General features: G+C 31.5%; 3 protein-coding genes across 10 annotated transcripts; 2 read left to right on the forward strand and 1 right to left on the reverse strand.

Annotated features, from left to right (window-relative positions):
• Window positions 1–154: 154 nt before the first annotated feature.
• LOC105673609 (probable multidrug resistance-associated protein lethal(2)03659) lies at window positions 155–25,151 on the reverse strand. 6 transcript variants are annotated; one of them, XM_067359674.1, is made up of 13 exons: window positions 24,059–25,151; window positions 6,731–6,845; window positions 6,161–6,412; window positions 5,511–5,766; window positions 5,194–5,368; window positions 4,692–4,848; window positions 4,377–4,579; window positions 3,659–4,302; window positions 2,560–3,245; window positions 2,004–2,218; window positions 952–1,925; window positions 524–628; window positions 155–316 (listed from the first exon to the last, which is right to left on the reverse strand). In XM_067359674.1, exons 2-13 carry the CDS (start codon window positions 6,805–6,807, stop codon window positions 281–283), a joined length of 3,780 nt encoding a protein of 1,259 aa, XP_067215775.1. In that variant the 5' UTR covers window positions 6,808–6,845; window positions 24,059–25,151; the 3' UTR covers window positions 155–280. The 6 variants fall into 6 exon arrangements, with proteins under 6 accessions (XP_067215775.1, XP_012224795.2, XP_012224800.2 ...); XM_012369372.2 differs by having other exon boundaries at window positions 847–1,925; XM_012369377.2 differs by having other exon boundaries at window positions 847–1,925; window positions 6,731–6,848.
• LOC105673610 (odorant receptor 22c-like) lies at window positions 8,354–12,344 on the forward strand. 3 transcript variants are annotated; one of them, XM_067359724.1, is made up of 7 exons: window positions 8,354–8,431; window positions 9,470–9,920; window positions 10,405–10,690; window positions 11,118–11,268; window positions 11,433–11,543; window positions 11,876–12,031; window positions 12,137–12,344. In XM_067359724.1, the coding sequence occupies exons 1-7, from the start codon at window positions 8,369–8,371 to the stop codon at window positions 12,185–12,187; spliced, it is 1,269 nt and encodes a 422-aa protein (XP_067215825.1). In that variant the 5' UTR covers window positions 8,354–8,368; the 3' UTR covers window positions 12,188–12,344. The 3 variants fall into 3 exon arrangements, with proteins under 3 accessions (XP_067215825.1, XP_012224801.2, XP_067215826.1); XM_012369378.2 differs by having other exon boundaries at window positions 11,169–11,268; XM_067359725.1 differs by lacking the exon at window positions 10,405–10,690 and having other exon boundaries at window positions 11,159–11,268.
• Window positions 14,445–23,593, forward strand: LOC105673611 (uncharacterized). Its single transcript, XM_067359616.1, has 13 exons — window positions 14,445–14,525; window positions 14,707–15,180; window positions 15,935–16,220; window positions 16,357–16,456; window positions 16,940–17,050; window positions 17,668–17,823; window positions 18,222–18,263; window positions 19,374–19,824; window positions 20,191–20,497; window positions 21,187–21,286; window positions 21,644–21,754; window positions 22,462–22,617; window positions 23,426–23,593. Exons 1-13 carry the CDS (start codon window positions 14,495–14,497, stop codon window positions 23,474–23,476), a joined length of 2,376 nt encoding a protein of 791 aa, XP_067215717.1. The 5' UTR covers window positions 14,445–14,494; the 3' UTR covers window positions 23,477–23,593.
• Window positions 25,152–25,158: the final 7 nt, after the last annotated feature.

Consider the following 25,158-nt stretch of genomic DNA (forward strand, 5'->3'; position numbering starts at 1 on the left):
ATTTTTATAATTATTATATTATATAATTAAAGAAAATTGTGTAAATATATTAAAAATAAAAAATGCAACATGGAAAATAATTGTTCTGTAGAATTACATATAAAAGAGAAGTATTGTGTATGTGGTGCAATATAAAAGAGAAGTACAAAAAAAATTCATAAAAAATAATTTTATTGTCCAGTAGAAAATTCACAGATGACAGATAATAAGTACATCATATAATGTCACTATGACATTGAATATCACTTTAAAAAACTTGATATTTAATTGAAGGTTGTCATCATCTGGACGGTGGTCTATCCTTTTCATAGAAACTCTGTTAACAATAAAAAAATAGTTTTTTCAGAACAAAATCTATAAGAATAATTTTTAAATGTTTTTCGTACAATTTTTTGCCAATAAATACAAATAATTATTATTTCAGAAAAGATAAAAAATTTAACAGTACTACTTAACAATAATAGAATTTTCTGTGATATTTAATTAATACTCGTATTATTTTTTCAACTGATTTATTACTTACTTTTGCAGCAATGTCCATAAGATTTTCGGCCATCACACCTGTCTGTTGTACCATATTATAAAAACGTCCTTTTCGTTGTAAAAGAATGTATGGGTGATCAAATTCCTGAAATAAACATTTAGTTAAAGTTCACATTTTCCTCCTGCTTTTACATCTAAGATTTCAATAATAAAAAATTTTCATAATTATCTAAAAATTAAAAACTGTTGTGGACTACGATTTTTTGTATTCTTTTATAAGAAAACAATAGTTATAAAAATCATTAATGGTAAAGTTTTCGGAAATCACGTTTCTTAATTGCTCAATTACTCATTTGTACTTACCACAAGGCACCCAGCATCCATCACAAATATTCTATCGCTATCCATAATAGTGTTCAATCTGTGAGCTATAGTGAATACAGTGCAATTTACAAATTTTGTCTTAACTGTTTTTTGTATCAAGGAATCCGTGTAAGGATCGATATTGGCAGTTGCCTCATCCAACACCATAATTCGATTGTTCTTGACGATAGCGCGCGCAAGGCACAAGAGTTGTCGCTGCCCGACGCTAAAATTCGACCCCTCGTCCGATACTTTGGTGTCCAATCCACCGGCCATGTCGGAAATCGTTTCTTTCAATTCAACATCCTGAAGAGCCTGCCATAATACCGCGTCAGAGAACTGATCAAAGGGATCAAGGTTGCGTCGCAGACTGCCGGTGAACAAGAACGGTTCCTGCGGGATAATACTGATCTTTGATCGGAAATCGTGCAAGGCAATCGCGTCGGTGGACACATCATCTATGCGAATCTCTCCCTCTATGTAGGCCAGACGGAAAAGAGCGTTAATCAGTGACGACTTTCCCGCGCCGGTTCTGCCGACAATACCGATTTTTTCCTTCGGCAGGACAATGAAATTGATACTTTTAAGTACATGAGCACCTCCGCGAATGTACATTAAATTCACATCTTTGAATTCCACGAGACCCTTCGTCGGCCAATCATCCGGTGGTTTGGTCTCCGGTTTACCGTCGATCATCGGCTCCTCCTCTAAGCGACTATACTCGAGGATTCTCTCTATCGAAGTCAACTGACTCTCCAATTCAGCCGTCTGTCGGATTCCCCACTGCAGCATCATCGTCAACGACATGGTCTGCGTGATGATCAAACCGATGTTACTGACCACGGCCAAACCATCGAAGAACGTAAAAGCTGCAATTATCACCCCGATGTACAATTGGCAAATCACGTCAATGTAGAATCCGAAGGCTCGAGAAGTGGACATGAAGAGGAAGCAGGCGGATGAATGGACATCTTGATGATTGCACAAATCTGCCATTAATATTTCTTCGGCGTTGAAGGCTCTGATTGTCGTTAGACCTTGCAGAGACGCTCCGAGATGATCGAAGATAGGCGAACGCGCTGAAAGAAACATTTAGCAAAAATTAATTGGCGCAAACATCATGAACATAAAAATCTTGATAAGTACGATACACTTACTTGTTCCTTCAAGCCGTTTAATATTGCGACTGGTGCAGATATATATTGAGCGGAAGAAAACAAAAATGCAGGTACAAACCATCGTAGGTATCGCCAGCCATGGAGTAACTGCGATGACCATAATTACTACTGTGATTAAGATGAGTCCTATTACGATAATGTCGAAAATGCACATCGACAACATTGTATCGACGATATTGATGTCTCTGGCGAATCTAAATCAAACAAGAACGTTTTTCTTTCGTTGGTGAAATCGGATATAGTTTATAACACATCAATTTAATAAATTAAGATTTAATAAATGTGATATTTAAGTAACATAAAATTTTAAAGCGTTTTAAATAAGTTTTTACGTGAAACTATAAGTTGTAACTTCTTCTACACCTTTGTACCCGTGTTGCAAGTTTTTTAAAGAAGTCAAATCAAGATGTTTATCTTAGTATTTTTTCATTTTAACAAAAAGTAATAAAAAAACAACTATTTTGTATGAGTTTAATACAACACGTTACAAACATCCTATTCATAATTAATCATCGTACATTATTTCCGCACTTACCTGTTTAATATACGACCAGCTGGGTTGGTATTGTAGAAGTACATAGTAGTGCGCAATATACTGTGAAACATGTCGGAATGTAAATTCACCGAGGACCACATGCATACTGTAAAGTACACAATCGTCTGAAGTTGCCACAGCAGTATAATGCCCACTATCATCGCGCTGTATATGTAGATCATCGAATCACGGGACAACGGACCGTCCCATAGAAACTCCTTCGTCGAATTGTCGCTTTCATGCCACGAATTCGATTCGACGTTTACCCAAAACGCGACGAAGTAATCGCTACCGCCGGACACTATTTGGTTCACTAAGAAAATCAGTATCATCATCGCGATCATGAAGGGTTTTTTGCTCGCTTTGAAGTAGGCGAAGAACACGTCGCGAGATAGATGACCCTTTGCTGCTATTTCGCGCATTTCAACAGGCGAGACATCTGAATCTTCGTCGCCGCTTTTTGTCTCGCATCTTGCAGAGCTTCGACGGCGACTCTCGGGCCGACCGACGTCAGCTTCTTTGCTCGCTGGCTCTGTTGTCTTCAGCAATTTCATGAAATCCAGGCCTAGTGCTTGCAACTCGTTGAAAGTACCCTTCTGTTTGATAGCGCCGTTGTTCATCACGACGATTTGGTCGGCGAGTTGCAAATATTGTAGCTGATGCGTTACCAGAATCCTCGTTTTGTCCTAATTAGCAGAGATAAAGTAATTAAAACTTTCAATCAAACAATTATTCATATCATATTTTAGAAAAGAAGTAATTATGTGTTGCAGAACTTTTTATAGCAACATTGTTAGTTACAACTATGGGCCAATTTTTACAATTATTTATCTATTATTTCTCACTGCGCTATTAATTTATTACCAAAATTGATTTTAATTATAGAATTAATGTATTTCACATATCATATTGCAGAGTGAGTAAGAATTATTTGCAATTCTTGGCCGATTTTTCATTTCTAATCTAAGAGCTATTCACAAATTAGTCTTTTGTTAATATTATAAAATTGTAATCTCTTTTATAGCAATTTTGGTTGACAAAATTATTATCAGAAAACACCTGTATTATTAAAATATTACTTTTACTGTACAATTCTTACCTTTAAGTAGCCGCAAATACAGTCATCAATGAGACGTTTACTGACGTGTGAATCCACAGCAGAGAGAGGATCGTCCAGCAGATAAATATCGGCGTCTTTATAGATCGCTCGCGCTAGATTTATCCGAGCTCGCTGGCCACCGCTCAGATTTATTCCTCTCTCACCAACAGCGGTGGAATCACCGTGCGGAAATGAGCATATGTCCGATTCCATTTGGCACACCCGGATCACTTTGGCATAACGCGACTTGTCCACTTTTTGACCGAACAGAATGTTCTGCTTCACAGAAGAGGCGAAGATCCACGGTTGCTGACTGATGTAATTTATTCGGCCGCAACTGTCGATGCTCCCGCTCGTCAAAGGCAGTTCTTGAAGGATCGCTTGCAATAGACTACTTTTGCCAGAACCCACCTGACCGACAATGGCGACGAAACTACCAGGGGCCACTGTCAGATTCACGTTGCGCAGTGTATCATCCTTACCGTCACCATGCCATTTGGCGTTGACGTTGATCATGCGAAGCGCAAACGAGCTTTTAACATCCATTCGATCTGGGTTTTGTTTTGTCTTTGTAATCTCTGAATGCATCATAAATTTTCGCAAACGACGAATAGATACCAGTGCCTGCACCAGCTGATGGAGACCTGGAGAACAACGTTTGTTGAGTACAAATCGTGATGAAGGATGCCAATTTTTGACTTAGCGTCAATCGCCTTACCCATTGAAAATCCAAAGATCATTGAGTTTCGCAAGACATTGAAGTATGCTGTGACTAAGTACACCTTTTCAGGATTGATATAATTCCCGAATAGAACATACGCTAATATCGTGACAAAGAGACACAATCGTGGCACATAGCAGTCGAGAGTAAGAGCTAATTGTTTTAAAATTGAGTATTTTTTTATTATATTCATTTCACGTCTGGAAGTAATTAAGTTCTAATGATGATTCTAATTAAACAGTTATAATATGTTCGTAGTGGTCAATTCTGTTGATGATTTATGTATACTTATTTATTTAGTTGGTTACTTACTTCCTTGCTTTCTCCACGAGAGTGTAAAACGGTTTCTCCCAAACATACATTTTAATCACTTGCAATCCCGCGATTACTTGATTCATCAGTCTGAGCCTATCGTCTGATCTCTCCGCTGATTTAAGCGTTAAAGGTGTCATTTTTTTTGCCAATAACGCTGAAATACATTTTATTCGGTATATTGTTATGAATATTTATTCTCTTATATTTCTATTCGTCAAATATTACGTACGTATAATAATAGTAAAGTATTTTAATTATTAAAATACATACAAGCTATCCCATAATTTGTTAATCAAAGTATTACAGCAAAAAGTTCTCTAACGGATAAATAAGAAAAAGTTTTTGCAGTTTTTTTAATTCCAGTAAGTTTTGAAATACAAAAGACTTTTTTATTTACTTTTGCGAGAATTTTAGTAAATGATAAAATTTATTCACAAATTACAGGACACTCTGTAATTAAATATTTTTAAGGACGGAAATTTTTAGTGTTAGAATGTACCTTGAAAAGGAATAAATAGTAAAAGAACGGCCATTCCGATTATCCCCGCCCATCCAACTTCGTTAAATACATTATACGAAATCCATACCACTTGAATAGGAGCGATCCAAATGTAGTGCAGATCCCACAAGGACGATTCCAACCTGGTAATATCACTGCTCAAAAAATTGACCATCTAAAAATTAAAGTAAATATTCCGGTCATTTATTAAAGTTTGATTTCGAATGACCTTGAACGACTGAAATAACGAATAATAATTCGTTATATTTGCATAATATTCGTCTAGATTTACAGTTGACTTACGAGTTACGGCTTACCTGTCCAACAGACGTCTCGTAATCCAGCACAGAATTTGAAAGTTTTAATATCTTTTGATAAATTAATGAAGTACAGGCTATTTTAATTCTCAGTCCTATATGCATGGTGCAATGCATTGTGTAATGTATGATGAAACAGTCCAGGATAGATAACAGTATCATACCGGCAGCGCAGTAATACACCTCGTTGCTCCATTCATCTCTGTTGTTTGAGAAATTGCGTAACAAAGAGGCGAATAATACCGGTTGATACATTCTATAATATAATTAGAGGACTGCATTTTAAAAGAATATTTTAAATAATTAAAATTATATCCTATTCTATCTTTTCTATTCTATGTATTATATTGAATTGTGCAATAAGTAATTTTAGATTTTTTAAATAAATTCGTCTACCTTTTTGTCTGGCAAAGCGTAGTTTGATTGACACGTAAATTAGATATTTATTTATCATAGTTGTAATCAAGTTTGGCATGTATTACGATGTTTTCACATTGCATAAAAGCAACAAAAAAACGATGACATCATCATTGAAAAACACGAAATTATTTATTACACAACGCAATATCTTTTATTTTGGAATAAATGTGGATAATCAAAATTCAATGTTTAATTTTAGCACTTTTATATTTGTTTAGGGATTAATATACCTGGAGAATAATTCCATTACTGCTTCTCCGATTCCAATTAATAAAAATGGTATGCCAAAACAGCGTAACAACACTCTGAGTAATTGTGGCGTGGAGCCATTTTTCTTTTTAGCGCACGAATCTACTTCTTTTTTCCAAGCATTGCCTATAATTTCGCCTAAGTAACTGGTTCTGTCTTGTTTAAGTGTGACGTATAGATCGCTCTCTTCCAAATCTTTATTATATCCAGTCCAAAAAATCTTTCGGGTCCACCTATCATATTGTATAATAAATTCATGTAGAATTTTTTATTAAGTTTGTTACCTCGTTGTACATAAGAAGAAATAAAATATATAGAAAAGTTATTGAAAATAAATATACAAAATGTTTAATGTGTTGTATGTAATTTCTGTAAATTTTAATCGGATTTTGTCGCTGTGACAAAAGAGAAAATAATAATCAAAGTATAGAAAAAAAAAACACATATGAGCCGGATTAAATTTTGTACATTTATTTTCTATAATTTCTCTATATATTTTCTAATATTTTTTTACTTAATTAAATTTAACAAACATGATTCGTAATACTCACCAGTAAGTAACGAGAGAGAATACATTCGCATTTTGCCGTGGATTTATTGGATATTTTCTTTGACCGTCGTTTATCATGATGGCACGTCAAGCTTCTATTTATCTTCAAATATTTTCTGCTTAAAACATAATATGAGTTATACATAATTATATATTTGTTATTTATTCTTATTTTATTGAAATAGTAATTAGAAAATAAAATAAAATCTTAGTTTACAAAAGTCGACTTTTGTATGCAAGATTTAAATTTTATTTCCTAACATAATAAAAAATTATTCTTTAATGCATATTTGTAGTCGTCTCTTTTTTAATTATGTTTATTATTTATCTTGAATTTCCAATATTCAATGTTAGATGTTTTTTGCTAGATATTTCTAAGTATTAAAAATCTATAAAGTTTACCTGAAATAAACTGAAGAATGTGATTTTGTTATTTATTTAATTTGCTGAAATAAATTTTTCAATAAAAAATTCTTGCACTTTTTCAATAATTTATCACTCAAAAATAACTTGTATGTATACATTTTTATTAAAGACTAGTCGACTCTAAATTAATTATGTTATTAAAATTAAAGATACGAGCTCTATGCGAGAAATTCTATATTAATAAATATCACCTATTTGAATCACTATAAGAAAAGAGCAAATTATAAGATTTCAAATAATTTTAGAAAAAGGTTTATTCAACTCACCGAAGTGATTGTGCTAATTGTCTTTTGTAACAGCTCCTATATAAGAACTACCGCAAAGCACAAATTGAGTCTGTCAATGACACGTTATCACATATGTATATTGTCTATCGTAACACGCTCTTATCAAAAGTAAAGTCGATTTAATAATCTGCACAATCCATATTGAAAGAAAAAATTCACTTCACGTGTGAACAATTGTAAATTTTGCCTGATAGTACATTATCATTGTTTTCGGAAGATACGAGTTGACATTTTTTCGTCTGAGTATACACCGAGTTGTTCGAAAACTCGGTATTTTTTAATCTTCTATAGATCTTACGCGCCAGAGAAGATAACAATGCATTTATAGATTCATCGTACATTTTTGGAAGTGCAATTAGCAATATTAGCAATTAGCAGTTTATTTGATTTTAAAATACAACTCGTTTACACGATGAAAAAAATGATGAATTAATTTTGATATCAACCACTTATAATATTAACTACTAGTGATATTGCGTACTGAACGCCACGAAACTACATTTCCTAAATATTCAGACATCCCATGTAGCTCTCTGTACGGGTCGCATAGAAACATGCATGGAAACATTTTTTCTCCTCTTTTTTTCTCTTTCGGAAAATTAACATCTGATGAATATGGTGTATAATCATAATGAAAGACAACGGAATCGACATTCATTATTACACGTTAAAATAGTCAGCGAATTCTTGTAACATGCTGAACAAGAAAATGCTAAAAGAGAACATGTAATTATGGCGTGTCTGCTGATAAATTTTGGACGAGTACTTATATGATCCCGTTTCCGAAATTGTCCGCTCAAAGAGACAACAAAGAAATAAACGCAACTGGCTTATTAATCTTGCAAGGAAATTGATGCTTATCCATTCTTTCACATTATTGGCATTTCTTCATTTGGCGGAAAAAAGTTTACCTCGAAGCCGGCACAATGTGTTCGCGATCAGTCTGCTATACGCGTTCGACTCATGTTGAAGTCGGGCAAGTCATGCAAGTACGGGAATTAGAATTTTTGAGTAGATATTTAATCAGGATCGGCCGTAGGCCCTATAGTGCTCGTGTTCAACCTTTATATGAGCGCTCCTCGATGCCACAGTAAATTACAGAAATATCTCATTAATGCGTACGCAGGAAAAGGACTCCATAGACACTTTTCAAAGGCACTCGATGCTCATATAAAGGTTGTTCAGAGCTCAATGGCGTTAGAGACGTTTTTCGAAAGCGTATAGAATATTAAAACTAATAAATTTATTTATTTTAATTCAACTCACTTATTTTTTAAATTTTAATTAATTTATTCAAATTTATATGTTCACAATTTCAGATTTATTGACGCATGTGTGAGTGTGCGATTTTAATATTAATAGATAACAGTAATTTCAAACATGAGATATAGTTATAATATATTTTTATCGGATTGTGTAATTTCGAATTTTCTTATACAGGGTGTCTCAGACCTACCGTAACACCCGTTAATGGCAGATTTCCGAGATAATTTTGTGACGAAAATTTTAATACTAAAATATCGAAACATGATTGGTCAACTTTAAATACTTGCTATTTAAAAACTATTGCAATCTTGACAATTTGGTATTAAAATTTTCGTCTTGAAATAATCTCAGCAATCTGTTATTAACGGGTGTTACGATATAAGTCTGGGAATATTTAGAAAGTGTTATTGTTTTTTAAAAAATCGTGATACGAACAACTTGATTGCAATTTCGACAAACAAATATTTAATTTTCGTGTTAATCAAACTGTGCTTTGCCTGACAAAAAAAATAAGCACATTTATTGAAAAAAACCCTAAAATTACTTATTATACAATCCGATAAATCTTTCATTTTTGAATTTATTGCTAGATATAAAATCTCATAAAAATTACAAGGAAAAAAATAAGAGGATTCTTTCCAGGAATTTAATTGCTTAAAATCTTTTTACTTTTTTACTGACCCTCGTAGTTTGGTATTACGTGTAGTCTATCGCGTGCCGTGTGTTTTGCATATTGTGCAATATCTTTCCTACATTTTCAGGTAACGGAACTCACTCGAGCGTCAAACATAATAATTTGGAACAGATGGTTTTTGACATGTTTGGGCATCTGGCCGACCAAGGTGAATCAATTTTTGTTCCTGGTCTTTATCGGATATATGATAACATACAGCATTATGGCAGTGAACCATTTGATTAATCATATCAACTATCCGGAACACGTCGTCGCGAATTTAGCGGCTAACATTTTGCTCGTTATGATACTGGGAAAGATGTGCGTGTGCAGACGCAGCTGCGGAATAATGGCCGATAAGTTTCTCAAAGTCATCGAGAAAGACTTTTTAACAGAGAGCTATGACAGTGCTCAGGAGAAAACTGCATACCTGCGTTATAATCATATTGCGTTGTTATTTGTAAAGCTCTCGATGACCATGACATCAACTGCGGCCACACTGTATTACTGTAAAGTATTTTTCATAAATTGGAACACAAGTAAGTACACTTTCACACGCAACTGCACATGCAAATTGCTCAAAACTCCAAGCTCTATATTTCATGATAATAATTTAAAGAGCATTATCTGTCATCCGTATCATTAAGTCATTATTTACTTTCGCACAGTCGCACAATTGGTACAAGACAATCGTCTTGTTAAAATGTCGTAGACATATCTATTTTTCTTAATACTAATAAAATAAATATAAATCTCTTTTTTTATGAAACAATGCACAAGTCAAAACGTTTTTATATATTGTACTTTGATTTATTGCAATAAATTAACTTCAATTTTAAGAAGTTAGTTTAAACACAAATTTTTCGAATCGTGATAATTGTGCACTGACACGTTTTATCACAATACTTGCACAAAATTATGTGCCATTATGTGTAATTATGTGCATCTTAGTCATTGCTCAATGTTAAAATCAGAAACAAAAGACAGATAGTGCTGAAATTAAATGTAATATAATGTATATAGTGGTATCGGGTAATTTCACATTTGATGAATTACCATATCCGGTTGATCCTTTCTTTGAAGTGAAAGACTCATCTACCTATACATACGTTTGTATTTATCTGGCGCTAGCCGTGCCACTTATAATATGCGGTTACTGTGCACCAGATGCCTATGTACTCAGCATGACCTTTCATATTTGTGGTCAACTTGCCGCATTATCGTGTAAAATCGACATTTTATTAAAAGACCGTGAGAATTATCATCGTCACATCAGTAACATTATAATAAGGCATCATCAACTGATAGCGTGAGTCTCTATTTCTTTCATTATTTCTGTGCGTGCACTTTATATTTCACATTAAATAATATCGTAATGTATTAAAACAGTGCTGCTTAAATATCATAATGTTCGAATCTTCTCTTCTATTGATAAAAAAGATAATTATCCTCTAGAAGATAATTTATCTGTCCATTAATTATCTCTCAATTTCACTTTCTATATTTTATATTATCACCTAACACGCAGAAAGTACAAAATAAATGCAGCTAAACAAATCTTATATCGAGTAATCAAAATAAATGATCAATTAAAATTATATTTATTCTAGATAAATAAATTTAATTTCTATTGTATATAAAGTTTAAGAATATAACTTTGCAATCATTATAAATAAGAGTTTATACTAGGTTTTTCACGATGTGATGCAGTTTATAAATTATATGTATTAGTTTAGTTTAATGACAGGAATAATGTGGCCATGTTTTAACAATGCAGCGCATTGCAGATTAGCAGAGATCTTGGAAAACAATTTCAATCTAATGTTTCTTCAGCAAACTCTCGGCACTGTATTTTTACTCTGTTTAACTATATATCATGTACTTGCGGTGAGTTCAATACTGGAAAAATAAACGCTTCATGAAACTAGCGCGAATATATGCTTAAAAAATATTGAGAATTCGATAAAATTAAATTGTTCGAAAATCTATATTTCAAAGATATAAATTTTTTTTAGCTGTTAATGAAAAAGATATTTTTAATTATGTTTTAGATGTCAGAGTATGGCGCTGACATCAATCTTATAACATTTATACTCTATACAGGTTGTGTACTCTCTACAATTCTCGCGTATTGCTATGTAGGAGAATGTCTCATTAATGAGGTAATTATAAAAATTACAAGAATAAGATTATTGGAAAAAAGATAATAGATTTATTTGCGATATCTCAGTCGAGACGTTAAATATGAACGCCGTAGCTCAAAAATTTCTTTAATGCAGAAGGACAAAAGTATCTTGATTGTTTACAATATTGCATTTTTCCTGTTTTTAGACTATTCAGTTCTCGAATATACCAATTTGAAATCAAAATATCTACTTTTTTACATTCTGTACATATTTATACAAAAAATTTTAAGCACACAAAATAAAAATAAGTAATTATTTGCAATATCAAAAGATTGTAGTCTTACAACAAATTGTATTATTTTATTCAGAGCGCTGGATTACGCGAAACATTTTACAATTCTGAGTGGTACAGTAAACCGCCACTGTATGTAAAATCAGTTAGTATTTGTATGACACGAATTGAGAAGCCATTAATATTGACTAACGGAAAATTCATTCCTTTATCATTGAATACATTTACAAGTGTAAGTTAATAAATTCTATCTATGTTGTACGTTTTTCTATTATTCTTATTCTTATTTCTATTCTGCATTATTTTTATTATTCTTAGAGCGTATTTCTGTTTACAGATAGTGAAAACTTCCATGGCATATTTGTCTATGTTACGCAATTTTATGTAAAAAAACTTTGATTTAGAATATTTTGGCGAAATCTATCTGTGAAACACAAAAAAACATAGCATAGTGTATAAATAACACAAAAAAACATAATATAGTGTATAAATAACAAGATTCTTAATTATTATAACAAACTATAAATATATAAATGCCAAATATACATATATTGTGTCAATAATATTTATAACAAACTTTTTCTTAATTATAAATATATTATCTGCACATATGCTTTGCACAAATGCGAGATATTTAAGAAGAATGACATAAATAGAAAAAATTTGTTATATATATTATTATTATTTCTTTTTTATGAGCATATATCATAGTCAAAATGCACCGAATGAATTTTTCCTTCATATAAAATTATATTCAACTTTCAAAGTTATTGTTAGCGCGTAAGTTTTTAACACGTTAGTGGTGGCGAGTTTGATCCTCACCGCCGCATTAAAATAAACTACGATTGCTTTCACTTGCAAGATGATAATAATATTTTTATAAATGCTTATTGTTAAATATGTTTAATATCCAGCTGCTTCATTCAGAAATTTTCAAATTCTTTCACAGCAATTTGTGTTTGTTTTTACATTTTGGAATATTTTATTTTTTAAAGTTAATAACTTTTGCAATAGTTCTTTTCAGAAATTAATTCGCAGAGTACGCGAAAATATTCTGCCATTTTAGACAGCAAAATTTACTCGAGTGCCAAACATGATAATTTGGAACAGTTTTCGATTGTGTCTGTTGAACTTATGGCCATTTTTCGTTGATGTAGAGAGAGGTAAGATAATGGATGCACGATGAAGATAATACTGCACAAACTAAGGCATAATAATTGCATCAACGTATCTGATCCAAGTTATACCGATATATCGATTGATTATAATCAATTCGTTCCGCTGTAGATATATTATTATATTATTTTATATTTTCTGATTTTTGAAGTGTATAATTTTTATTGTGTTTAGGATAATAAAGTCCTTAAACCAATGCTTCAATCTTATTTCTTTGGATGAATTAATAGGCAATATCATCATACTCGCCATTTCGATGTTCTACGTTTTAGCAGTATGTATTATTTTGTATTTGTTGTAAGTCATATTTTTTTCAAAAAAATATACTAGCAATTCAATACGAATTTTCAAGATGTAACGTACAGATTTTTGTTTTGTATAAGCTATTTTGTATTAATTATCACTATTTTGTATTAATCGATAATAAAGTTTCTTGCGCTCCGACATCCGCGCTTTGACTCTTGTAGCCTTTTTCCTATTAATTTTTGTTGTTGTGCATTATTCTATTATATACATATACTTTTCAAGTACATATATTTTAAAAATTGAAGAAAATTATTTATTTGTCACTGTGTTATTTATTAATACCGAAACTCATTTTAATGATAAAATAGTAAAAACGATCGTGCAGTCTTTAAAATTCCAAAATTTAACAAAATTTATAATTCTTGCTGAAGGCTAAAACTTGCTTAATGTTCTCTCTTCTTCTGACAATAAGTTGATGTTTTTCAACCATTAGATTAGAACCGCGAAGATTAAAACAAAGCTCTAATTATATAATGTATAAACCAGTACAAGATAAAAGTAGTAATATATGTTTAAATAAAAAACAAAATAACATATGTATACGAATCTTTTTAAATGCTATAAATTTTGACATTGTTTTCACAAAAAAATCTATTTCTAGCGATGGAATGATAGATATAAAATTTTTGAAATGAGATTCCGTTAAAACCGTCGCACAGAATATTTTCAACTGATGGAAAAGCAAAGAATTAAAACGTCATATACGATGCGCAAAAACGATTATATCGACAACATTGTTAAATATTAAAGCATTGAGAAGTTTAATGACTATCTATACCGTTAAAAGCTGTTAAAAAACTCGTAGTCATTTTTTTGTGCACAATGTTGGATACAAAGAAATAGGAGATATATAAGATAAGAATGATGACAGATGTACGGTTTTGCTCTTCGCTGCACTCGGTAGTAAGATAATTGATACGTCAAGAAGACGAAGAAAAATGATGGCTAATAACGATCTAATAGCAGACCAGCTTTTCAGCTGACGAACATAATAGTTGCTCACGTTTTATTCTAATATTCGACATTACAATTGTTAGACATTAAAACGTATAAAATCTAAAATAGCAAAATGATAAAATAGGTATTAAATTATCGTATATGGCTGATCCAAATGTTAGTTCTTCGACCATCATGCATTGATTAACATAATTGTAGCACATAAGTCTGGTCGTGGTTCGCAGCAAAAGAAATCACAGTTGCGAATAGTCAGTTGATGAAAAATCGCAACTCGATTCGTTATGCAAGTAAGAACTACAGTAGAAAATATTCTGTTTTGTCGAAAGAAAAATAGTTTTTTGTCAATTTTATATCTTAATGCTAAAATAATTCAACTAATTATTGCTACATTAATATATTACACAATACTTTTCTCAGAGAGTGATGCGATCTAATCAATTCTATTATTTTCAATAATTTATATCGCAGGGATTGTATTTCAGACCGAAGTTGGCCATATCGAGGATTTGTTTGTTCATTTAGAACGCATTTTTTCCGTCGGGGGAATATGGCCGTTCAAGCGAACTTACATTCGTTTCGCGATTTACATCTCGTATTACACTGTATACCTCGTTATGGCATACGGCGATCTTTGTGACGTTTTCGGTAATCTGGAGCTGATGGTGATGAATCTCGTGGAGACAGTCGCTTACTCCATGTCGTTTACGATGCTATGGCTAATCCGTTGCAACAATTTGTTGAAGCGCGTAATTGACGCGGTTAAGAAAGATATAATGGAACGTAAATTTGAGAATTCTGAAGAAGAGAGAATTTACTATAGTTATAATTACATATCCAAAATATTCACATACGGCTCGATCGTCGGCATGTTCATCACGGTTCTATTGCTGTATTTTAGACCGCTTATGCTTCTACTTATGCATACTTCAACCAGCGATCAAGGTATGCGAAATTTATTAATTCTCAAAAGGGATATCTTTATGTGTATGTGTGTGAAGTTAGCCCCACACTTTAATAAAATTAAAATAATCGAAATTGCACTGCATTGTACTAGTTTTGTATCAAATTGTACCGTAGTTAATTTTTTGAAATCACGCGCGGATTTCCAAAAATTAACTACGGTACAATTTGATACAAAACTAGTACAATGCAGTACAATTTCGATTATTTTAATTTTATTAAAGTGTGGGGCTAACTTCACACATGCACATGATATCTTTGATTAGTCAAAAAAAGCGCTCTTGACGCTGATCCCCGCTGTTTTATATACTGTTTATTTAGGTAGGTAATTTGTGATCAGTTAAAGGATGCCCTTTTGATTCGAAGGTTCTTTTTTCTCTTTTTCTTTAGCAGATCTGACAATTCCTGATGAGTCTCTGTTTCCTTTTTTTGTACATTAGATTAAAAAATGTTATCCAAAAGTGCTAGAAAAATTTGCTTGTAAATTCATATTTTCAGATGACAGTGTTATTGTTTTTTACGCAGCACGCTTTTACATAAGATGAAAAAATCGTAATACGGGCGGAATTTGATTACAATTTTGACAAATATTTAATTTACTTCTTAATCAAACTGTGATTAAAAAAAAGTAGATTTAAAAAATCCGATATTATTATTTATTACACAACCCAATACTTTGTTGCATTATATGACATATTTCTCCTTTCTCCTACTTCCTTTCTGTTCTTTTTTTCAGCACTAAACAACAGTACAAAATCTTATATGCTACCCTATAAGGTCCATACATTCATCGACATCACTAATACTCGTACATATATATTAATGTATTTGTACCTATTCCCGATGTTCTACGCCTCCATCTGTCACATGGCGGCAATCTGCTTGGTGGTCATTTTAGTATTTCACATTTGCGGGGAATTGTCCATTTTGTCGTACCGTATCAGAAACATTGAAACGTACCCTCAAGACATGGTGGTGGACAGAATTCGCAGTTTCGTCCGAATACATCTCAAAATAGTATGGTGAGCATATTGCAGTCGTATCTTGTAAAATGTATAACTGCCTCTTTTTTATGATTAATGTATAGACAAAGCCCTTTTATTCTGCTTTTGTCTTCTTTTCGCACACGATTCTGTGGGAATACTATGGCGACTGAAGGATGGCAAAATCCGTGGACGATACTTTCAATCTGATCCTTCTCGATGAACTTCTTGGCAATAGTATTGTACTAGCTATCTCAATGTATTACGTCACAATGGTATGTTATTTAATTTTTTTTTTCATTATTTTATCATTATAAAAAACCTAATTTGACTGAATCCTGAATCCGGCAAGAAGAGCATCGGAAAAGGCGAATTAAAATTAAGCGACTTCTAATAAACTTTCCGTAAAAAAAAATCAAGTTTTAAATTGTTCAGAAAATCTATCATTTAAATTACAATATTATAAATTAAGGAATACTTTGTACAATCAAGTGCATCGAAAGCTATTTATTCGGGTATCTCCACCTCTTTCCAAAAACATTTACGATATTTGTTTATTTTTCCATTTTTATTCGATGTTGGGTAAAAATTAATAGATGGAGGAGGAGATCTCCAAGAGATCCAAGAAAAAATAGAAAAATAAAGAATGTAGTAAATGCTTTTGGAAAGTGGTGGTGGCATCCGAGTAAATAGCTTTCAATATTCCTAATTGTATATACAAATATTCTTCAAATCTTCAAATATTTTATATTTTTCAGAACTTGGAAGTTTCAGAAGTAGCGACCTGCTGTACTTTTATATTTTTCGCTATTATTGCGCTTGTTATGCTTTATGGATATTGTCTGATTGGGGATCAACTAACTCAACAGGTATCATTAAAAACAAATAACAATCAATGATAATCAAATGAAGAGATAAACTCTTCGCATACAGAAACATTATAAAAATAAAAGAGTGATGTATGGTTCTGCAACAAAAAATTAACAGTTGATAATTATAACCTTTCTTCATTTAATTAAGAGAATATTTGCATTCGATATTTTATATGCGGAAATAAAATTTGCATTGTAGGAAGAAATATACTACTGCAATCTCTAGAATGCAAATTGCAGTTAAATTGGAAGTTTTTTGGACAATTCACACAGTTGTAAAATATATAAAATATTATTATCTTTTACCAATATTTTTTAAAAATTTAATACATAAAGTTAATTTAAGAAAAATAATTTTATCTTTTGAATATTAAAACAGGCACAGATAAAAACATACGCATTTTAAACTCTTTACCAATAAATCGAGAAAAATTGGAACTTATGACAAATTTCTTTTGAACACTCGTATTATCAAAACAGTCATATAATTAGTTGTGCAAACTTATACTGAAGTGTGCTGTGTGATAAGATTTATGTCCTTCGTCTGATATCATTGGATTCACAATATATCAAATATATCAAATATTTGTTATACTCGACCGTTTCATGTTTAGTGTATAAACGTGCAGGATGCATACTATCAATGCGATTGGTACGAAATGCCGCTCAATTGCAAGAGGTGCTTGCTGATATGTATGATTCGTGGCCAAGTTATGCTCTATTTAACAGCTGGAAAGTTTTATATATTTTCTTTAAGCAGTTTTACAGATGTGAGTGTGTTTAAACAATATTCTTTCATGCAACGATTTACCAAAAACTATATTTAAACATCATCATAATCAAAAAGTTTGTTGGGTTGCATTTTTTAAATAAATCTGTCTACCTTTTTTGTCGAGCAAAGCGCAGTTTGATTAAAATATAAATTAAATATTCGTTTCTCGATGTTTGCAATCAAGTTTCATTCGTATTACGATTTTTTCACATTGCGTAAAAGCGTGCTACGGAAAAAAAAACAGTAATATCATTCTTGGAAAACATGCGCGCGAAATGACTTATTATATAACTCAATATTTTAAAATTATCTTGAAATAAAAAAGCTAAATTTTCAATTGATGTTTTCAGTATTTTTGTTAATGATATCATACATAGTATCTCTGTGTTGATGCAGGTTATCAAAACTTCCTTGGCATATTTGTCAATGCTACGCACTGTAATATGAAGAAACGAAGTAACGAAGTTTAAGTACAGCGTATATTAAAAGAATCTGTATATTATGAATAGAAAATCACGTAGAAACCGTTTTAAATCCATGATTTGCATTACAAGGTATACAATGATCATCATAATCATCATAATTGATCATAAATAAGTTATTTTGAAATCATACGAATAGATAAGCAACACATCAAGCAGAAAATCTTATGAATAAATTAGTTAAAAGCACGAAAAAATTTTTTTCTTTCTTACTTTGTTATCGATAAAATCTATTTTTACAGATTGAAGAATTAGTAATGTTACTTTTTTTCAACTTGATATTGATTTCTAATATATTATGTTATTGGTGAACAAATTTGTTCCAGCAGCGGCTTTCAAAATATGAAGAAAAAACAATTTTTTACTTAAGAACAACGATAATTGATCATTTACAATTAATTTTTAGTAGCTTGGATAATTTTCAACTTTATTTCTTAAAAATGTCATTTGTTTTATATCTAAAAACTGAGAAGCTTTTTTACGTAGAAATGTTTGTTAAATATTTGATTGCACAGTCTAAAGTACACAAATTTTTTTCTGTTACAATGAAGAAAATTATTTCACGATTAAGATAAAAATCGCACACCGCGCAATGTTTTTACAGTGCAAGTTCATAAAGCGTATCTAACTTTCTTGCACAACGCGGTCGTTCGTAAAACCGCTTGGCGGCGATTTATACCTGCAATTATATAAATCTGCATCGATGTCGACAAATAATCACGAAAAAAAAAAACGTTTCTTGCAATGTTCGAATTGAAAGCGCAGGTGGATCGAGTAACACGTTTATGTGCAATTTGTACGTCGGTCTTAAAAGCAATTATTGCAGAGTCTTTGATCGTCCATTTTCGATTCTATAGACAACTTTAAGCACTGGAACAGAGATTACTTGCACTCTTACGCGTCACATTTGGTGCAGTTTCACGCGAACATTCGAAGAAAGAACAATATTAAGTGCAATGCAGGTGAGTTCCGAAGCTCCTCTTCAACATTGCAATATGTCACGAAGAATTGTAAGACATCGTTCGAGAATTAGTTGTGAAGAAATTTTCATGATGTTTTTTATCAGGATCAGAAAGATTTGGATCGTGCGGCCGAGGTGTTGACTTGGAATAAACGATTGATGTTAACGCTGGGTCTTTGGCCCTTTCGATCCAGCGATCTCATTTTCTCCATTAATTTCGGCTACTTCAGTTTCTGGATGGTTATGGAGTACCTGGACCTGTTTCTTTTCATCGGGGATCTCGAGCACGTGATTATGAATCTAACGGAAAACATGGCGTTCTCACAGATATTTGTGCGGATGAGTATGTTACGGTTATATAACGGTCAAATTGGTGAGGTCATAGCAGATGCCATGAAGGACTTTGATAGGTCAAGTTATAAAACAATTGAAGAGATGAAAATGTTTATCACATATAATGCTAGGTCAAAGATCTTCGTCAAATTATTGATGGTGTTCGTTGCGCTGACAGCTTCGTCGTACTACTTGACGCCGATTCTTATTATACTTGGAAGTGGTGAGTTACATTCTGCTTTTATGTAACACATCAGTTAATCTAAGAAACAAGTCCATTTTTATAAACTAAGAAGAAATATTTAAAGCCCAAGAGGCGAGCAATCGATGAAAATTCTGTACATCAATGCCAACTAGTGATCAATTTCTCGATTATTGTGGAATTTTTTAAATAATCCCTCCATTAAAAAAGTCATCTCATAACTTATATAATTGTTTACTACTTCTTTTTATAATCTTAAGTAGGAAGTTTCCAAAACAGTAGTCTCTTTTAATCTTGAAAGAAATCTAAGAGATTGAATTTGATATTACTTTGATATTACTTTGATAGTTCTTTAGATATGCTGATATCTTAACTCTTTTTTTTCAGGACTGCCTAAAATAGTGATAAATGAGAATGTGACTCAGATAATTTATTTATTGCCATATCGCTTTCATCTATTTTATTCAGTCGAGAATATGTCGGTCTACACGTTCACATACGCCTTGCAATTGCCGTTCGTGTTTGTCAGCGGTTTCGGTCAAAGCGCCGCTGACTGCATCATGGTCACCCTTGTCTTTCACATTTGCGGCCAAATGTCAGTCTTAGCTTTGCGCATTAATAACATAGACACCGATCCCGGCATCTGCAAGCGTGAAGTGCGGCATGTGGTGCTCATGCACATACGACTACTACGGTGAGCTTACGCGTATCACGTCACAGCAGTAACAAAAAAGCTCTTCTCAATTTTGTTCGTGTGCATTTTTGTATTCGATACTTGTATTGTTTCATATGTATATCTTATCTTGGCTTAATGCAAAAAAAAAAATCAATGTTTTGTTTCAATTTTGCATTAATTTGGATTTTAGTCTTGGAATTTTTATCACAATCTTACACGTGCGCATTTGCGTTTGATACTTGTATTCTTTTATATGTATATCTTATCTTGATTTGTATATCTTGATTTAAAGCAAAAAAGATCAATAACTTGTTTCAATTTTGAATTAATCTTGATTTTAATTTTAAAACTCTTATCAATCTTACACGTGCGCCTTTGCGCTCGATATTTGTAGTGTATTTTTTTTATATGTATATCTTATCTTGGTTTTGAATCTTGATTTTAGTCTTGGATCAATTTTTTATTAAAATAAAACATACTTCCTAATAAGTAGTCTAATAAGTACTATTCACTGATAAAGAATCATAATAATATGAAAATAAAAGACTATAAAAATATAGATTAATAAAGAATTATAATTTAGATTTAATTTTCCTAAAAAAGTTTTTGATTCTTTTATGAAAAATCCTACTTGTTAGAGCTTATTATATAGTATATTTTATTTTAACTAAAAATGATGTAGCGCATACAGTACAAAACTATTTTAGAATGGGAAGAACAATAGAGAAAGCGTTTAGCGCGACATTGTTGGCTCATCTTTTCGGGGCTACTTCTCTCGTGTGTATTCTTGGTTATCAAATTTTAACAGTAAGTAAAAACATATATGTTTGAACATATGTATATTACTATAGTGCTTTAAACACGTAAGGTGATTTTTTAGTTCAAATCAAAATTATACATGCAGTATACATGTAAAAATTTTGTAATCTAATAAAAATTTTAAGTTGCAAGAAATATTTTGAAAAAAATATTGTAATTACCAAAAAGTTTCTATTGCAAATTTCTAATCTATCTTAAAATTGTTAGTTTGCATTTAGAAAATTAATATAACATAAATTAATATAACATAAATTAACATTATTAATATAACATAAATTAATATAACATAAATTTCGATGAAAGTTGTTCAACAATTTTACTAGCTAAATATTTTTATGTGTGCAGAATGTTGCTAAGGGTGAAAGAGGGATCCTTGTTACATTTCTGATATTTCAATTCTTAGTCTTGCTCATACTCTACGCTCATTGCACTGTCGGCGAAAGTCTTCTGACAGAGGTACATTTGTAGAGAAAACAAATTTAAAAATTGAACTTTTACATATTTTTAAATCTACTTTTTTCTTTTTTTTATTTTTGCTTTTGCATTGCTCTCTCTTTATTTACTATAGAAACATGTGTGCGTAAAATGCTGTTTGAAAAAATAGAGAAAAATAAAGAGAATTAACACTTTACCAACTGCCCGAGTTACAGCTGTTTAAACGCTAGGTGCTGCATATTTTAATATTTATATAATATAAAATAATAAGATTATCTCTATTGTCGACTTGTAATTATAAAAGCTTATGTTTTAGTATTTTTTAATAATATACTAACGTTTAAAACAAACAAGTACATTTATGCAGCGGTGCTTCACAAAATTCTATTGCAGCCTTCCATTTTGGTAGCTGCACATACTTTACATCGCTTCTGAAGATATATTATCAATTTAAAAAATGTTTTTGTTTGAATTTTAAACATGACTTTTAACTAAAATAACTTACAGATAGCTGTTCTCCAAATGTAAGAATTTAAACGGGGTTAAAATGTAAAATTACAACGGGGTTGATGCCTCTTTATGCTAAGTGCTTATTGCAATATATCGTAAAAAAGTAGATTTATCCGTTTTGCAGTGATGCGTTATGAAATGAATAAATCCGGGCAGTCGGTAACATGTTAAAAATACGGAGAGGTTTAATTGTATATACAAAATTTTTTTTTTCACAGAGTGCTAAAGTATGCGAAGCGTTTTACGCTTGTCGCTGGTATGATATGTCAATGGGAAATGCGCGGATGGTAATACTATGCATGGCCAGATCGCAAAAGCCGCTCTGTCTAACAGCTGGCAGTTTCACTACTTTTTGTCTCAGCACTTTAACTGACGTAATTTAATCTGTTCTATGTGTAGATCAAAATTGGATCTTATAAGAATTGATCACGATTTATAGCAAAATATTAATTCACATAAAGCGAGAAAAAAAGTATTCTCGACATATCCTATAAATCTAGATAACATGATTTATAACATGCGAAATAACTAATTAATTTCAATATTTAATGTGCAAGGAAAAATATGTGTAGATTAAGTGAAGAATATAAGATAAATTTTCTCGATTGATTGCATAGTTTTCGAGAAAAATGGTTTTCAACGTCGAAATAATGTGTGGATTTTCTAATTGATCAGATGTTTGTTACGCGCGTGTAATCTTAAAATTTATTCATGTGTATTCATTATATCATAATATATCAAGTACACTGATGTAACAATTATTTTCTTTTTAATTTTAATAGTAAAGTAATTAATAATCATAACTCTGATATACTTGCTTGATATTGTTAACTTCAACTAATTATTACAAAATAATGATATAATTAATAGAAACCTGATTAATGCACAAGTTAAATTATATAAGCAAATAAATGCAGGCTAAATTTACATAAATTAAAACTATATTTTTTCGAAAATTATGCAACAAAAAATTTATTATGTTTTGTTTTTTGCCGGAAGACCTCGCTAGTCATATTATAATTTATTGAATTTTATAATTGAGAAATCTGTTGTCATATAAAAAAGTGATATTTAAAAAGTTGCATCAACATTTATAAACTTATTTATATATTTTTATCAATTATTATATATTGTTATTTATATATATTTTATCAATTAAAAAAATGCTTTGTCAATTTCCAGGTTTTAAGAACATCTATGGGATACTTGTCAGTGTTACGTTCCTTTTTGTAACACAACGTTAAGCAATAATCGTGGAAATGTGTTAAGCAAGAATTTAATTTAAGTTAATCTTGCTCAAATAAAGGTAAAAGTATAATTTGCAATAAATAAAGAAGAGTACTATATGAGCATCGTAAGATAATTCTCTTTTACTATTTCTTATAAAATTCTAATAGTTTTTCAACAAAGTTTACGTGCAAAAAAATAATCATTTTGAGAAAAATAATTTTTAACGTCAAAATAACGCGTACATTTTATAATTGATTAGACGCGTGTAATCTTAAAATGAATTAATATTTAAAAATAAATCTTTTGTTACAATTAAAATATCGTCTGCAGAAAGTCTGTGTAAGATAAAATCTGCATATGTATATTGCATGGTCTTGAGCAACATCCGAGATTTCTCAGACTTCATATCAGTTACACAATTTTTAGCAACATGAGGTTTATTGAACTTCATATCAGTTTGTACATCGTGTATATATATACATAACAATTATATCTGATACGAAACCAGGAAATTTTGAATGTTGCTCAAAAACGTGCAATATATCTATAAATATATATAATATTTTCTAATAAATTTGTACTTACCAAAAATGAAGTTCACGGGTATTCACTGTGTTTAGAACAGATATCTTGTTTCAAACGTTGAAAATTTCAATCGATTTTAAAATTTAAATCGATTAAACATTAAAATGCAAAAATTGACAATCAACACGCGCGAAAATAACAACCGAATCAATAACCGAAATTCTAAACTTTGAACGCACTTCAAAATAAAATGCTAGATATATGCTATTACTAGCACCGCATGTCTTAGCGGAGAAAAGACGGACGACTGTTCTTCACGCTGCAATAAGCTACAATTAAAGCCGCGTAAAGGTCATGTCGCGCAACCATATTATACAAACTATCGGCAATCCCACAAATACACACTCGGCCAATCGCCAGCTATGACGCTATCTGATGCGGCTGTCACGCAGTGATGCCAGAAGTGCGTCCTGGGCTCCATTACGTACAGATGTAGTTCTCCGTTGCTGTGCAATGCAACCCAGCACACACTTCTGGCATCATTGTTGTCACGTCGTGTAATAAAACCAAGCCGTAAATAAGTCACTTTCTTCAGCGACCTTTCGTTCCTTTAATAGTTTATTAACCTAGGCAGCACAGCATCCAAAAGACGTCCAGAGAATATTCCGAAGGCGTTTTTGGGACGATAGGACATCCTCTGGGTATCCTTTGGATGCATTTTGAACATGCGTGCTCTGTCTGGGAAATATATATATAATATTTAATAAACTATTTTCTTAACTTAACGTTGTAAAAAAGAGCGCGCACGCCGAGAAATTTATCGGTTTAAAAAACGGTTACCACTCATTTCTTTTCTATGTGTGTGAACACTTTATAGAATAAGAAAAATAATATGTATATCACCTAACTTCCGACAATTCGCAGCGCTATCTACAACTATAAAAATAAAACTTTATAGTTACATTCATTTTTCAGTCGATAAAATAGTACTTGATACGAGTCTATGCTACACCTACATTACTGAATGAGAAATATTTTGAACGGATTTAATTATACATTTTGTCATATATATTGATTTTTTTCTGCTTTAACAAATAAACATCAAAACTATAAACATTAATATATATTATTATTGCACTATAACATATTTCTATGATATA

The sequence above is a fragment of the Linepithema humile genome, chromosome 7, assembly GCF_040581485.1.
Source record: "Linepithema humile isolate Giens D197 chromosome 7, Lhum_UNIL_v1.0, whole genome shotgun sequence".
In the NCBI taxonomy this organism is placed as follows: domain Eukaryota; kingdom Metazoa; phylum Arthropoda; class Insecta; order Hymenoptera; family Formicidae; genus Linepithema; species Linepithema humile.

Coding starts and splice junctions, on each gene's coding strand:
- LOC105673611 (XM_067359616.1), top strand. CDS start 14,495: ATGAAAAATCGCAACTCGATTCGTTATGCAA. Junction 16,221..16,356: donor ATACATCTCAAAATAGTATG/GTGAGCATATTG, acceptor TGGCGACTGAAG/GATGGCAAAATCCGTGGACG. Junction 18,264..19,373: donor ATTTGTCAATGCTACGCACT/GTAATATGAAGA, acceptor GTTTTTTATCAG/GATCAGAAAGATTTGGATCG.
- LOC105673610 (XM_067359724.1), top strand. CDS start 8,369: ATGTGTTCGCGATCAGTCTGCTATACGCGTTCGACTCATGTTGAAGTC. Junction 11,544..11,875: donor GAGAATGTCTCATTAATGAG/GTAATTATAAAA, acceptor TATTTTATTCAG/AGCGCTGGATTACGCGAAAC. Junction 12,032..12,136: donor CATTGAATACATTTACAAGT/GTAAGTTAATAA, acceptor TTCTGTTTACAG/ATAGTGAAAACTTCCATGGC.
- LOC105673609 (XM_012369372.2), bottom strand. CDS start 6,807: ATGATAAACGACGGTCAAAGAAAATATCCAATAAATCCACGGCAAAAT. Junction 4,580..4,691: donor CTCGTGGAGAAAGCAAGGAA/GTAAGTAACCAA, acceptor AATTACTTCCAG/ACGTGAAATGAATATAATAA. Junction 4,303..4,376: donor GATCTTTGGATTTTCAATGG/GTAAGGCGATTG, acceptor GTTGTTCTCCAG/GTCTCCATCAGCTGGTGCAG.